Consider the following 11,732-nt stretch of genomic DNA (forward strand, 5'->3'; position numbering starts at 1 on the left):
AGGAGCTGGGACCGAGCAACGGGAGCTCACCCTGTTGCGGGGATTTGAACCGCCGACCTTCTGATTGGCAAGTCCTAGGCTCAGTGGTTTAACCCACAGCGCCACCCGCGTCCCATGGGGAATGCATACATTAACACAAATGCACATGGACAAATTTCATGTGGGCTTAAAAATATGATATATTAAAAATATATCAGAAGGTGATGCAGAAACAGGGAATCTGTCGGTTTCGGTTTATCGATTTCCCAATGTTTTAAGTTACAGCATGTTGCTCGTAGGATGTGTCAAATCCCTGCCCGTTAACCCTTCCTTTTCCCCTTCCCGATAGCTCAAAGAGCAGCGAGAGAGGGAGCGCAAGGCAAGGAAGGCGAAAGAAAACAGCGAGGAGGGCGGAGAGTTTGACGACCTCGTCTCGGCCTTGCGGTCCGGCGAAGTCTTTGACAAAGACCTGTCCAAACTCAAGCGCAACCGCAAGCGTATCACCAACCAGCTGGCGGATGGCAGCCGCGAGAGGCCGGTCACGAAACTCAACTTCTGAGCGCGCGCGTGTATATATATACATATATCTATATATGTATATATATATTTCAGAAGAAAACTCTAAACCAACCAACAATCGTCTTGGAGGACCCCAGGTCTTTTTACCTTCTGCCTTGCCAGCCCATCGGTGGCCCTCCCTCCCTCCCTCCCTCCCTCATCTCGTCCTGCCTGTGCATGAATGTTTTCAATGGGAGCATGAGCGCAGGTGCGCTGCACCCCAAGAGTCTGGTGGTGCGGCTGGGATTTGGAACTGTGTGCATGCGCAAGCGCAGGCGTCAACATGCACAGGCACCGCTGCCTGGATGAGTTCTCCCTTTTCTATCAGTTGTGGGAGGCGTGGGGGGGCCAGCGTCATTGCAAAAAGTAGCTTTCATGCTGTCTAAGCACAAGTGTCGGTGATCGAGAGAGAAAGAGAGGGGGAGGCGAACACATCCCCCCCAAAACCACGGAAATGAGAGAGGCTGGTGGGCGATACCACTTGGGTCCGTTCTGGGGGGTCCTTTTATTTTGGGGTGGGGGGGAAACAGCTTGGAGTTAAGAGGGGGAAAGAAGTGCTGCTATTGTGCTACGTTAGCACAAGGGCGTTTTGACATGGACAGGCCAGCCTCGGAAACCTGTTGCCATTGAGGCTACAGGTGGCGGGAGACGTCCGTTAAAAACTGCTCTTGTTCAGTCTGAACGTAGCATTGCTGGGGGAAAGCCGAGATTATTATTATTTGTTTCTGTTTTCACTCAGAACTTGAACATCCCTTGTGGCCGTTGTGCCAGCTCCTTTGTGTTCCGTAACCCCCATTTTTTTTGGGGGGGGACAGTTGTGCTTCTGTTCCTTTTGAACGAGACGCACCTCTCTCTTTGGGAGCCTTCAGGGAACCAGCTGAAGGCGACCCAAAGGATTTTCTCATTGCTGTAACGACACCGATGTAGAATTCACTCGTGTGTGGGGTTTTTTTGCCTGAGACCAGTTGGTGGGGTGGGGATTTGGGGGAGGGGGCTGGGTCTCTTCTTAACTTTTCGTTTTAACGGAAGAAAGCGTCTGTGTATTCATTATCGTCCGTTTCCCATTCCCCGTCCCGACAGGACAAACTGTATTCTCTGTAAACGTCGCTCAGAATTGGCTCCATTCAGGCCAGTTTCTCTGTAATGCACCCAGCCGATGCAGGAGATAACTCCAGGAGTACCTTGGGCGTAATGTGCAAACTTTGGCCCCTATCCAGAAGAGCCTTTCCCGTGCATGGCAAAGGTTGGCTAATGAACTCTCAAGTATTCATAGCTGGGCTTTCCATTATGCAGCCTGCCCCCCTTCTCCTTTCCCCACCAGACAGACTGCCCTCTGTTTACAGAGGCTGCCTCTGTTTACAGATCTGTGCCAGAATGATGAGCATGGATCTTGGAAGGGCAACCATGCTTGCTGGGGGCGTTGCTCCAGGGTTTCCCTTTCCCTCGAAAGAGGTTAGTAGGGAGTTTCTGCAAAGAAGGGGTCTGGGAGATGTTAGGGACCTAATGCATAGCGCAAGGGTAGCAGGAAAAAGGCCGCGAAAATTATTGTTTCTTGCAAACGGGCTTTGCTGTTCATAGTGTTTTTCTCCTTGCAGATTTGTAAGAAATTTGTCAAGTTGTCAATCCGAAATCTCCTTAAACCCAGATTGCTCAGGGAGTAATTAATAATTTAAAAAACGAAACAGTAATACAAAATATTAAAAAAATTGGAAAAGTTTTTTTAAAAAAGCCAATCTTATAGCGTGGCTTAATATCCTTAAATTATAGAGAATATAGAGGACTGTTACTTTCTTTCTTTTTTGCTTTTATTTATTTGCGGGTTTTTCTCTTAAGTGATTTTTATACCATCCACATCGTGATCCAAAACCGAACGGGGATTTTTGTGTGTTGTTGATGTTGCCGTTGTTGTTGTTGTTTTCACTTCTTTCCTGTGGAGGTTTTGAGTTGTTGTTTTTTCTGTTGCACTAGATAGCTCTTTGAAATAGGTTTTTAATTGATTTGTTTTGCTTTGCTATTGTAAAGGATGTTAACTGGAGGGGGGCCGGGGGGGCCGTTCTCTGCCCCGCCCCTTCCCCCGGTTGTGTACTGTACAGCAAATGTGCGGATTTATATAGAAACGAGTTTGTACAAAATGCAGTTCCTGTTGCCCGGAATCCCCAAATCCCGATGCAACATGAAAGCTGTGAAGATCACACCAGCGAGAGCTGCGAAAGAGCTCTCTGTGTGTGCGTGAGTATAAGGGTGATCCCTTGCCTCTTTCCCCCTTGTTCTTACGATTTAGTTTTTCTTCATCGCAACTTTTTCGAAGGACCCACGTGTACTGATGGCTCTTCAAGTAGCTTGTCAACGGTAAGAATGCAAACGCCCGATACTCTGGAGTTCTGCGGAGTGCAAGGCGTGCGAAGGCAGCACTTTGCTCGAAAAGTAAAATAAAAACCAAGTTGTTCATTACTGTTCCTTAAACTAAAGTGCCTCTATTTTATATATATTTTTATTTGTAGCTGGGAGGAAATTTGGTCGGATATGGTATTGTTAGGGAGTTGACTTTCAAAATGGAGGGTGGGAGAGAGTTCAGACTGGTCAAAAGGTTGCGTTACAATGATTTGAGATTGGGGGAGGGGGAAGAAGTGAAAAACAATGCAGCGTGCTTTGGAATAGGAAAGCGCAGAAAGAGTGCCGTCGGTCACGAGGTTCAGTCTGGTCAAGGGATCTGCCCTGTAGCCTAACAGATTTAGAGGGGCATCTAAAAAATCATCAGGTTCTTGATCTGCAGGATAAGTCCTGGGGAAAGGAAGGTGCCTTTTTTTCAGTGATGTAGCCGGGGTTGCCAGTGCCCAGGGCCACACGAAGGGGTGGGAGGGCAGGAAAAGGATGGAGTGCGCTTGCGCATTCAGCTGCCCAATGGCATCTGCGTCACCTAGCCACAGAGATAAGAAAAGAAGAGTCGTTCCATTATCTGGAGAGGTCACTTCCTGGTTTTCATGAAGAAGCCGAGCCCTGTGACAAAAGCACACAGTTGTATTGAGGCAGCACCGGGCGTTGAAATTTTGCACCTGGAGCAACCGCCCCTGTGGGGGCTCCCCACGCTATGCCACTGTTGTTGTTTTTTTAACCTCTAGGACAAAGTGATATTTCATTGGAGGAAGCAGGTTGTGTGGAACACCTTTCAGCAACAGCCGGGTGTCCTAGCACAGACCACCATGATGGACTTGAGACATCCTGCAGTTGTTTGTTGCATTCTGGGAATCAAGACCCCCAATCTACTATTTCTGACTCTCCTAGTGGGCTCATCCATAAGTGCATCAAATGCTGGAAAACCCAGCACTCCCCACTTCTGCCACGGGGGAGGGGGCGCTTTGTTCAGTCTGCAACTGTGCCCCCCGCCTACATACTGCAAAACGGCTTCCTGTAGCTGAACCTCAAACTTCTGGTTGGAATAAGAATTGCCTCGTGCAAGCATTCTTTGGGAGGGAGTTCAGTTGGGTCCGGCTCAGTCGAAAGGAAAGTGCAAGGAAGCAATTTTGCCAAGTGCCTCCACCATTACACAAGCCGTTTCGCCGTCCCACGGGAAGCGAGGTCATTGGGGATGTGGCCGCAGGAATGGGGCATGCAAAGTGACTGTTGCGTCCCTGTTCAGTCCAGTTGAGGACAAAGTCGGTGCCCCAAAAGAAGCTGTGTCAATCTTGACCTTGGTTTTGAAAGCTCGCCCATAGTGGTCGCAGCTGCTAGCACCACGTTCCCATTTAGGCTCAGAGTAGACCTGGGCTCGGTAGTCGAATCCATCATGACCCGTTGCAAAGTTGGGACTGTGAAGTCCTCTGGCATTTATTTCATTAAAAGCCACCCTTTCAGCTGGATCTTGACGGACTCTTGTCTGCGCTGTACAAAACTTTGAAAGGTGAGTTTGTGTCTGTTACGCAGCCTGGGTTGCTGGATCTTCCGGGATTTCCAGGGATCCACGCTGAACTGATTGCAGATCGGGGGAAGCAAGGGCACCGGTGGGAAATCTTTCCTTGTGCTTCCAAAACCATTCTTGCTTTGCAACAAGCCTTGCTTGTTGGGCTACACTTGCCATTTCTTCTCGAGTTCTCATTTCCTAAACCATCTGCGTGCGGATGAAAATTCCATGTGCCATTTGTTACATGTAGACTGGTGCTGGTGGACGTAGCCACTCTTGTGTTCTTGTTTTTCGTTTTATTTCCTCTCTGTCTCTCTCTCCTGGGTGTGTCATTCTAAAGATTTTTTTTTTTTCCAATTCATGCCAAAAAAAGAAAAGAGACAAAAAAGTGATAGTTTGTAAACTGAAGTATACTAATGTAGCTTAGTGGTAGCAAACCGTTTAGTGATTCCTAGCTGCAAGGATGTTTTTTAGCTAGCAGGAAATGCTGTGTATGTTATGAGACTGTACATTTTTCTTAAAAAAAAAAACAGAAGAAGACGGCAATATGCAATAAAGAGTGTACATAACAATATGTGCGTGGAGGCTTATTTCTGGAGTGTATGGTTAAAATTTATAATTGTTGTTGTTTAGTTGTTTAGTCGTGTCCGACTCTTCGTGACCCCATGAACCAGAGCACACCAGGCACTCCTGTCTTCCACTGCCTCCCGCAGTTTGGTCAAACGTGGGGAATAGATGTTGTTGAACTATAACTCCCAATAGCCCCAGGTAGCCTGGCCAATGGACAGGGGTCATGGGAACATCTGGAGGGCCACAAGCTCTGCCCCTCCCATTCTAGGGGAAGAGCGTGTCTGAGAAATTTCCCAGTGGTCAGTGAGAAGTAGGGAGATAAGGCATAATCCCATGACTGATCTGGTGTGGAAAGAAGCATTGGGGACCATTTAGTCCAAGTGTCATGGAATGGACACAGGAATGGTGGGAGGAACCAGCTGGGGAACTCCCAAGGGAAGAAGGTTCAGAGCCAGGGAAGTAGTGATGGGACAATGATGAGTGGCCAGAGGGAGAAGAGAGAGAAGACTGGGAAGGGGAGGTGTCAGAAGCTGAAGAGGTAACAGGTCTTAGTGAGCTGGGAGAGTCTGTGGCAGAGGATGGTACAGAAGCAGAGTGGCCAAGAGGCAGAGATGAGGCAGGCTGGTGAAGAGGCACGAGTGTCTCCACCTCCTGCTGCAACAAGCTCCCTTCCTCCGACTCCCAGATCCAGAAGAGGCATGAAAAGAGCGGAGGATAAGTAAACCTCATGCAGGTGCAGTCTCAGATTGCGTGGGGAAAGCCTTGAGGAGGAGAGGACTTGGACAGTTGTGGGAAGGCAGGGACCTTCAGTCTCTACAGCTGCTTCATAGGGGTAAGACCTACGGAAGAAGAATGGTTGTTCTCATGAGGATGCCACTTCTATGCAGACCCTGCTTCTTCTAAAAGAGAGTTAACTCCACTTCATTTGATTTACTGCTGGCCCATTCCCGACACGTCTTCAGTGCACGTGTGTGAGCATCCTTCCCTTAGAAAGGTAAAATGCTTGTGGATGCTCATCTGTCATGGATGCTTTGGTTGAGATTCCTGCATATCAGGGCTTTGGGCTAGCTCACCCTCAGAGTCCCTTCCAACTCTATGATTGCCAGTCCCACGATGGGTCACACACACACAAACACACACGCACAAATGTAAACAGGTGAACTAACAATCATAACTACCCTCCAACCCAATCTGGATCCATCTGCCCAGCATTTAAGCTGAGTCATCCAACATTATGCTGGGTAAACTAAAGGTAAAGGTAAAGGTAAAGGTACCCCTGCCCGTACGGGCCAGTCTTGACAGACTCTGGGGTTGTGCGCCCATCTCACTCAAGAGGCCGGGGGCCAGCGCTGTCCGGAGACACTTCCGGGTCACGTGGCCAGTGTGACATCGCTGCTCTGGCGAGCCAGAGCCGCACACGGAAACGCTGTTTACCTTCCCGCTGGTAAGCGGTCCCTATTTATCTACTTGCACCCGGAGGTGCTTTCGAACTGCTAGGTTGGCAGGCGCTGGGACCGAGCAGCGGGAGCGCACCCCGCCGCAGGGATTCGAACCGCCGACCTTTCGATCGGCAAGTCCTAGGCGCTGAGGCTTTAACCCACAGCGCCACCTGCTGGGTAAACTAGCAGCCCACAAATGGCTGGGCAAATTGGTACACTGTGAGTCAGCACTGAAAAGAAAATGCGTTGCCTCTCAGCCATACCTTGAGGGCGTTCCACAAACGATGCCACCCGCCACCAAGTATTTTACACAGCGATCACCATTGTGTGAAAAAAATAAGTGAGGATGTCAAGTGTGAGTTGCCAACCTTTGAGGAACCAACGGGCAAAGTTGGAGGATTGCAAAAGTACTATGTCTGCCAGTCATGAAAGGGCTGCCATGACAGTGTGGCAGGAGGGCCTCCATGTTGGAGAGGCTGTGTCAGTGCAAACAGAAATAAGATGGAACAGCAAACAGTCTCTCACGCACTGTGAAATTACCAGGGGATTGTTACATGATGTCAGGGAGCGTGCTGAGGAGGGCTGAACTGAGGAGGAATGGTGGGAGCCTCCCCCTGATCCTGATTTTTCCCAGGAGCAGGAGGACAGCATAGATTTGGAACAGTGGTTTGCAGAGGGGCATAGTTCAGAAGGCAGACGCTGGGAAATCATGGATGGGGAACAGCCAGCAGAAGAAACACTGGAAGAGAGAGAGTTAAAATTTTCACAGTCTCTGGATAGCATTCACCCCCCTTCTCCAAAGTCACAGAGAGCTTAGAAAGTCTCAGAACAGAAAGCGCAGAAGCTCAGATTACAAGACGTAGGAGTGACGTAGATTAATAGGGACCGGGGGGGGGGGGATGCAAGCCTTAATTGGGAGCACCGCCATTCTGGGTTGACGCTTATTTTGCCCTTCGCTGTGTTTATTAAAGAAACCAACTGGTAAGAATTCCTTTCATTTGATCTGCTCATTTACGGCCACGGGGGAGCAAATCGATTTCCCAAAGCCTGACACCAGAGACCTTTTCACAGATGCCACAGGAGGTATTGACAGAGCCACTGGTGCCCACAGGTGCCATGTTGGCAAGCCCTGCAAAATCTGAATGTGCGGCTTGCATTCTTAACCACTTGTGCTTGTGTGTGGCCACGTCAGGAGGGCTCAACAAAATGGTGCATCCAGACCCAGAGGCTCAGCTGCTGCTGAAGATGAATTGCCCATGAAAGAGAACCTGTGTGAAACTGCCCTGCACGTTTCAGGACAGCCACAGATGGTTTCAGGCAGGCGAAACCTGCCTACGATGGGAGCTTTCTAAAGTACTCCTGGAAAGCTTGCAACAGGCTTAGGTGACGTCTTCTCCCAGCTGCAGCCTGATCAGATTTTTATGTCTTCCGCCGGAAGCTGTTTAGTCCTTGCATTGTAAAGCTAACCAGTTTAAGATGTCTTCTTTATTTTCCCTTCTGCCCTTCAGTGACCCTGCACACAGTCGCACTGCGAGGGCTGCTAATTTGATTCAGCCCCTGGATCGTCTCACGGGAACCTATATTTGCTGGGGGGGGGGTAGTGATGTTGCTGGTTTGCAGGACGTGATCCCTGCACAAACTGCTGTTGCAAGAGCCAGCTGGGCTGGCTTATTTTGCAGGTCAGTTGGCAACCTTCTCCCACGCTTTGGGGCTGCATTTCACTCTGGAGTCCATGTCAATGAGCCAGGAACAATTTCCTCCTCGTTTTGAGTGTGCACACGCGGGCACATCAAAGAACTTGATCCCTGGGAACACAGGAAACTTCCATGCCCTGCCATTGGTCCAGGTAACTCACTCTTGTTTGCTGCAGGGCAGCTGGATCTGCTTGGAGAGAAAGATCTTCCTCTCACTTGCCCTATGGGACAAATTTGACAGGTGGGCAGAGCAATCCATCTATCAGCTAGAATCATAGAATCATAGAGTTGGAAGAGACCACAAGGGCCATCGAGTCCAACCCCCTGCCAAGCAGGAAACACCATCAGAGCACTCCTGACATATAGTTGTCAAGCCTCTGCTTAAAGACCTCCAAAGAAGGAGACTCCACCACACTCCTTGGCAGCAAATTCCACTGTCAAACAGCTCTTACTGTCAGGAAGTTCTTCCTAATGTTTAGGTGGAATCTTCTTTCTTGTAGTTTGGAACCATTGCTCCGTGTCCGCTTCTCTGGAGCAGCAGAAAACAACCTTTCTCCCTCCTCTATGTGGCATCCTTTTATATATTTGAACATGGCTATCATATCACCCCTTAACCTCCTCTTCTCCAGGCTAAACATGCCCAGCTCCCTTAGCCATTCCTCATAAGGCATCGTTTCCAGGCCTTTGACCATTTTGGTTGCCCTCCTCTGGACACGTTCCAGTTTGTCAGTGTCCTTCTTGAACTGTGGTTACCAGAACTGGACACAGCACTCCAGGTGAGGTCTGACCAGAGCAGAATACAGTGGCACTTTTACTTCCCTTGATCTAGATGCTATACTCCTATTGATGCAGCCCAGAATTGCATTGGCTTTTTTAGCTGCTGCGTCACACTGTTGTGAAGCCATTGGGCTTCGGAACGGGTTTTTTTTCCTCTTTGGCTTTGCAAGCAGCCACAATCTAATCTGTATGGCCATAAATTCATCATATGCAGCCCCTGCCAACTCTGCATCCCCAAGGCCGTTCCAGGAGAATGATAGTGTTTCTCCCAAGAGCAGACTCAGAAGAAGGTGTACATTAAAATAGGAGAGGATTTCCTCCACAACTTCCTTTAATTTCTCGGGAGAATCCTCCGTGTTGGTTGCAGAGCTTGGGAAGATTCCTTGACCACCCGCTTTCTTTTCTTCCTTTCTTTTTAAAAGAGACTAATTTAATCAAGATTGCGCAGAGATTCCTCCTCCTGCATGGAGTGAAAAGCAGCAGCTCCATCTACTGGTTCAAAGTCTCCTTCCTTCGGCATCTTCACCTGTGCTGCTCGCATCTTTCTGGCGGTTGCTACATCAGAGTCCTTTTAATAATACCGAACAAATAGCTAACAAATCAGTGTGGGTCTCACTTTACAGATTAACATATGCAAACAACAATACAACACACCGCCCCAAAGTAAATTTAGAGAGTGGCAAAGTGGCTGTGAGTGGAAGTAGCATTTTTTGGTTTTCTATGAGAAATGTTGTGGCTCAGTGCTTAGGGCGTCTGCTTAGGTTTTGCATGCAGACAGCTGCAGGTTCAAACCTTGGCATCTCCAGGTAGAGCTCCTTCTGGAAACCTTGGGCGGTTGCTGCCAGTCAGTGCAGACAATATTGAGCTAAAAGGCAACTTCTTACGATTCTTGGAGACAGAGCAAGTTACTCAAAACAGGCAGGTGGTTGACTTCACATGTAATCCTAAGGCTGTTAATAGTATGAGAATTACTGTATGGGACAAAAATGGCAAACAGAGGACAGACCAACAAATTGCAGGTTATTTTTAAAAAAGACACTTTAATAGATCCTTGCTGGTCAGGCACCCAAAAACATTTGGGAAACTCCTGCAAAAAATAAAAGAGTAAAAGCTTTGTGTTGTAGCCAACACTGCATGAGCAGTGGTCCAGCGCCGAGGGCCTTCTGGCGGTTCCCTCATTGCAAGAAGTGAAGTTACATAGGCAGAGGGCCTTCTCAGCAGTGGCGCCCTCCCTGTGGAATGCCCTCCCATCACATGACGAGGAGATAAATAACTATACAACATTCTGAAGCTATCTTAAGGCAGCCCTGTATAGTGGTACCTCTGGTTATGTACTTAATTCGTTCTGGAGGTCCGTTCTTAACCTGAAACTGTTCTTAACCTGAGGTATCACTTTAGCTAATGGGGCCTCCTGCTGCCGCCGCGCCGCCACTGCACAATTTCTGTTCTCATCCTGAAGCAAAGTTCTTAACCCGAGGTACTATTTCTGGGTTAGCGGAGTCCGTAACCTGAAGCGTATGTAACCCGAGGTACCACTGTATCAGAAAGTTTTTAATGCTTGATGTTCAGTTGTGTTTTTATATTATATTTGAAGTTGCCCAGAGTGGCTGGGGCAACCCAGTCAGATGCGCAGGGTATAAATAATAAAGTAGCATCATCATTGTAAATGTTTCCTTAATAATGAGCTTCAGGCAGGCATCAGGCATTTAGGCAGGTGCCTGCTTCAACATCACGTGGGCTTTAATCTGATCTTCCAATTTGTGGTGCATTTTGCATTTGTGTTATGGATACAAATTTGCTGCTTTAATGCTACTTGCCCATGGCGGTACAGATATAAGTCAACAGTGTGTCGTAGCAGCAAAAAAGAAAAAGAAAAGCTACAGTAGTGCCCCACAAGACAAATGTCTCGCAAGACGGAAAACCCGCTAGACGAAAGGGTTTTCCGTTTTGGAGGCGCTTTGCAAAACAAATTTCCCTATGGGCTTGCTTCGCAAGACGAAAATGTCTTGCGAGTTCCTGCGGGGTTTTTCCCTTTTCCCCCCCTTTTCCTAAGCCGCTAAGCCGCTTATCAGCTGATCTGCTAAAAGCCGCTAAACTGCTAATAGCGCTAAACCGCTAAGCTGTCAATGGGCTTGCTTCGCAAGACGAAAAAAACGCTGTACGAAGAGCCTCACGGAACGGATTAATTTCGTCTTGCGAGGCACCACTGTAATGCTATTTTAGGCTGCATCAACTGAAGTCTAGTACCCTGATCAGGGGAAGTAATAGTACCACTATATTCTTGCCTTGGTCAGACCACAAATGGAATACTGTGTCCAGTTCTGGGCACCACAGCTTAAGAAAGATATTGACAAGCTGGAACATGTGCAGAGAAGAGCAACCAAGATGATCAAGGGTCTGGAAACCCAGCCTTAGGAGTTAGTTATGTTTAGCATGGAGAAGACGATATCTCTGAGAGGTGATCATAAAATCACCAAGGGTCATTTAGTCCAACCCCTCCAATGCAGGAATCTCAGCTAAAGCATCCATGACAGGTGGCCATCCATCCTCTGCTTCAAAGCCTCCAAGGAAGGAGAGTCCATCACCTTCCGAGGGAGACTGTTCCACCATCAAACAGTTGTTACTGTCAGAAAGTTTTTCTTAATTGGAATCTCCTTTCTTGTAACTTGAAGCCTTTGGTTTGAGTCCTAGCCTCTAGAGCAGGAGAAAACAAGCATGCTCCCTCCTCCATGTGAAAGCCCTTGAGATATTTGAAGATGGCTCTCATATCTCCTCTCAATCTCCTCTTTTCCTGGCTAAACATACCCAGCTCCTTCA

At 48.2% G+C, this 11,732-nt stretch overlaps 2 protein-coding genes across 3 annotated transcripts in view; both read left to right on the forward strand.

The window, feature by feature from the left end:
• Window positions 1-5,007, forward strand: part of DAAM1 (dishevelled associated activator of morphogenesis 1) — a 182,468-nt gene extending 177,461 nt beyond the window's left edge. For both annotated transcript variants that reach the window (XM_083732298.1, XM_083732299.1), the window contains one exon: window positions 329-5,007. In XM_083732298.1, coding sequence (XP_083588424.1) covers window positions 329-538 — 210 coding nt within the window. In that variant the 3' untranslated portion in view covers window positions 539-5,007. The remainder of the gene's footprint in view (window positions 1-328) is intronic.
• The window catches only part of JKAMP (JNK1/MAPK8 associated membrane protein), a 94,959-nt gene that overhangs the window by 60,005 nt on the left and 23,222 nt on the right, over window positions 1-11,732 (forward strand). The gene's annotated exons all lie outside the window — the stretch shown is intronic.

Source organism: Podarcis gaigeae (assembly GCF_964106915.1).
Source record: "Podarcis gaigeae genome assembly, chromosome: 1".
In the NCBI taxonomy this organism is placed as follows: domain Eukaryota; kingdom Metazoa; phylum Chordata; class Lepidosauria; order Squamata; family Lacertidae; genus Podarcis; species Podarcis gaigeae.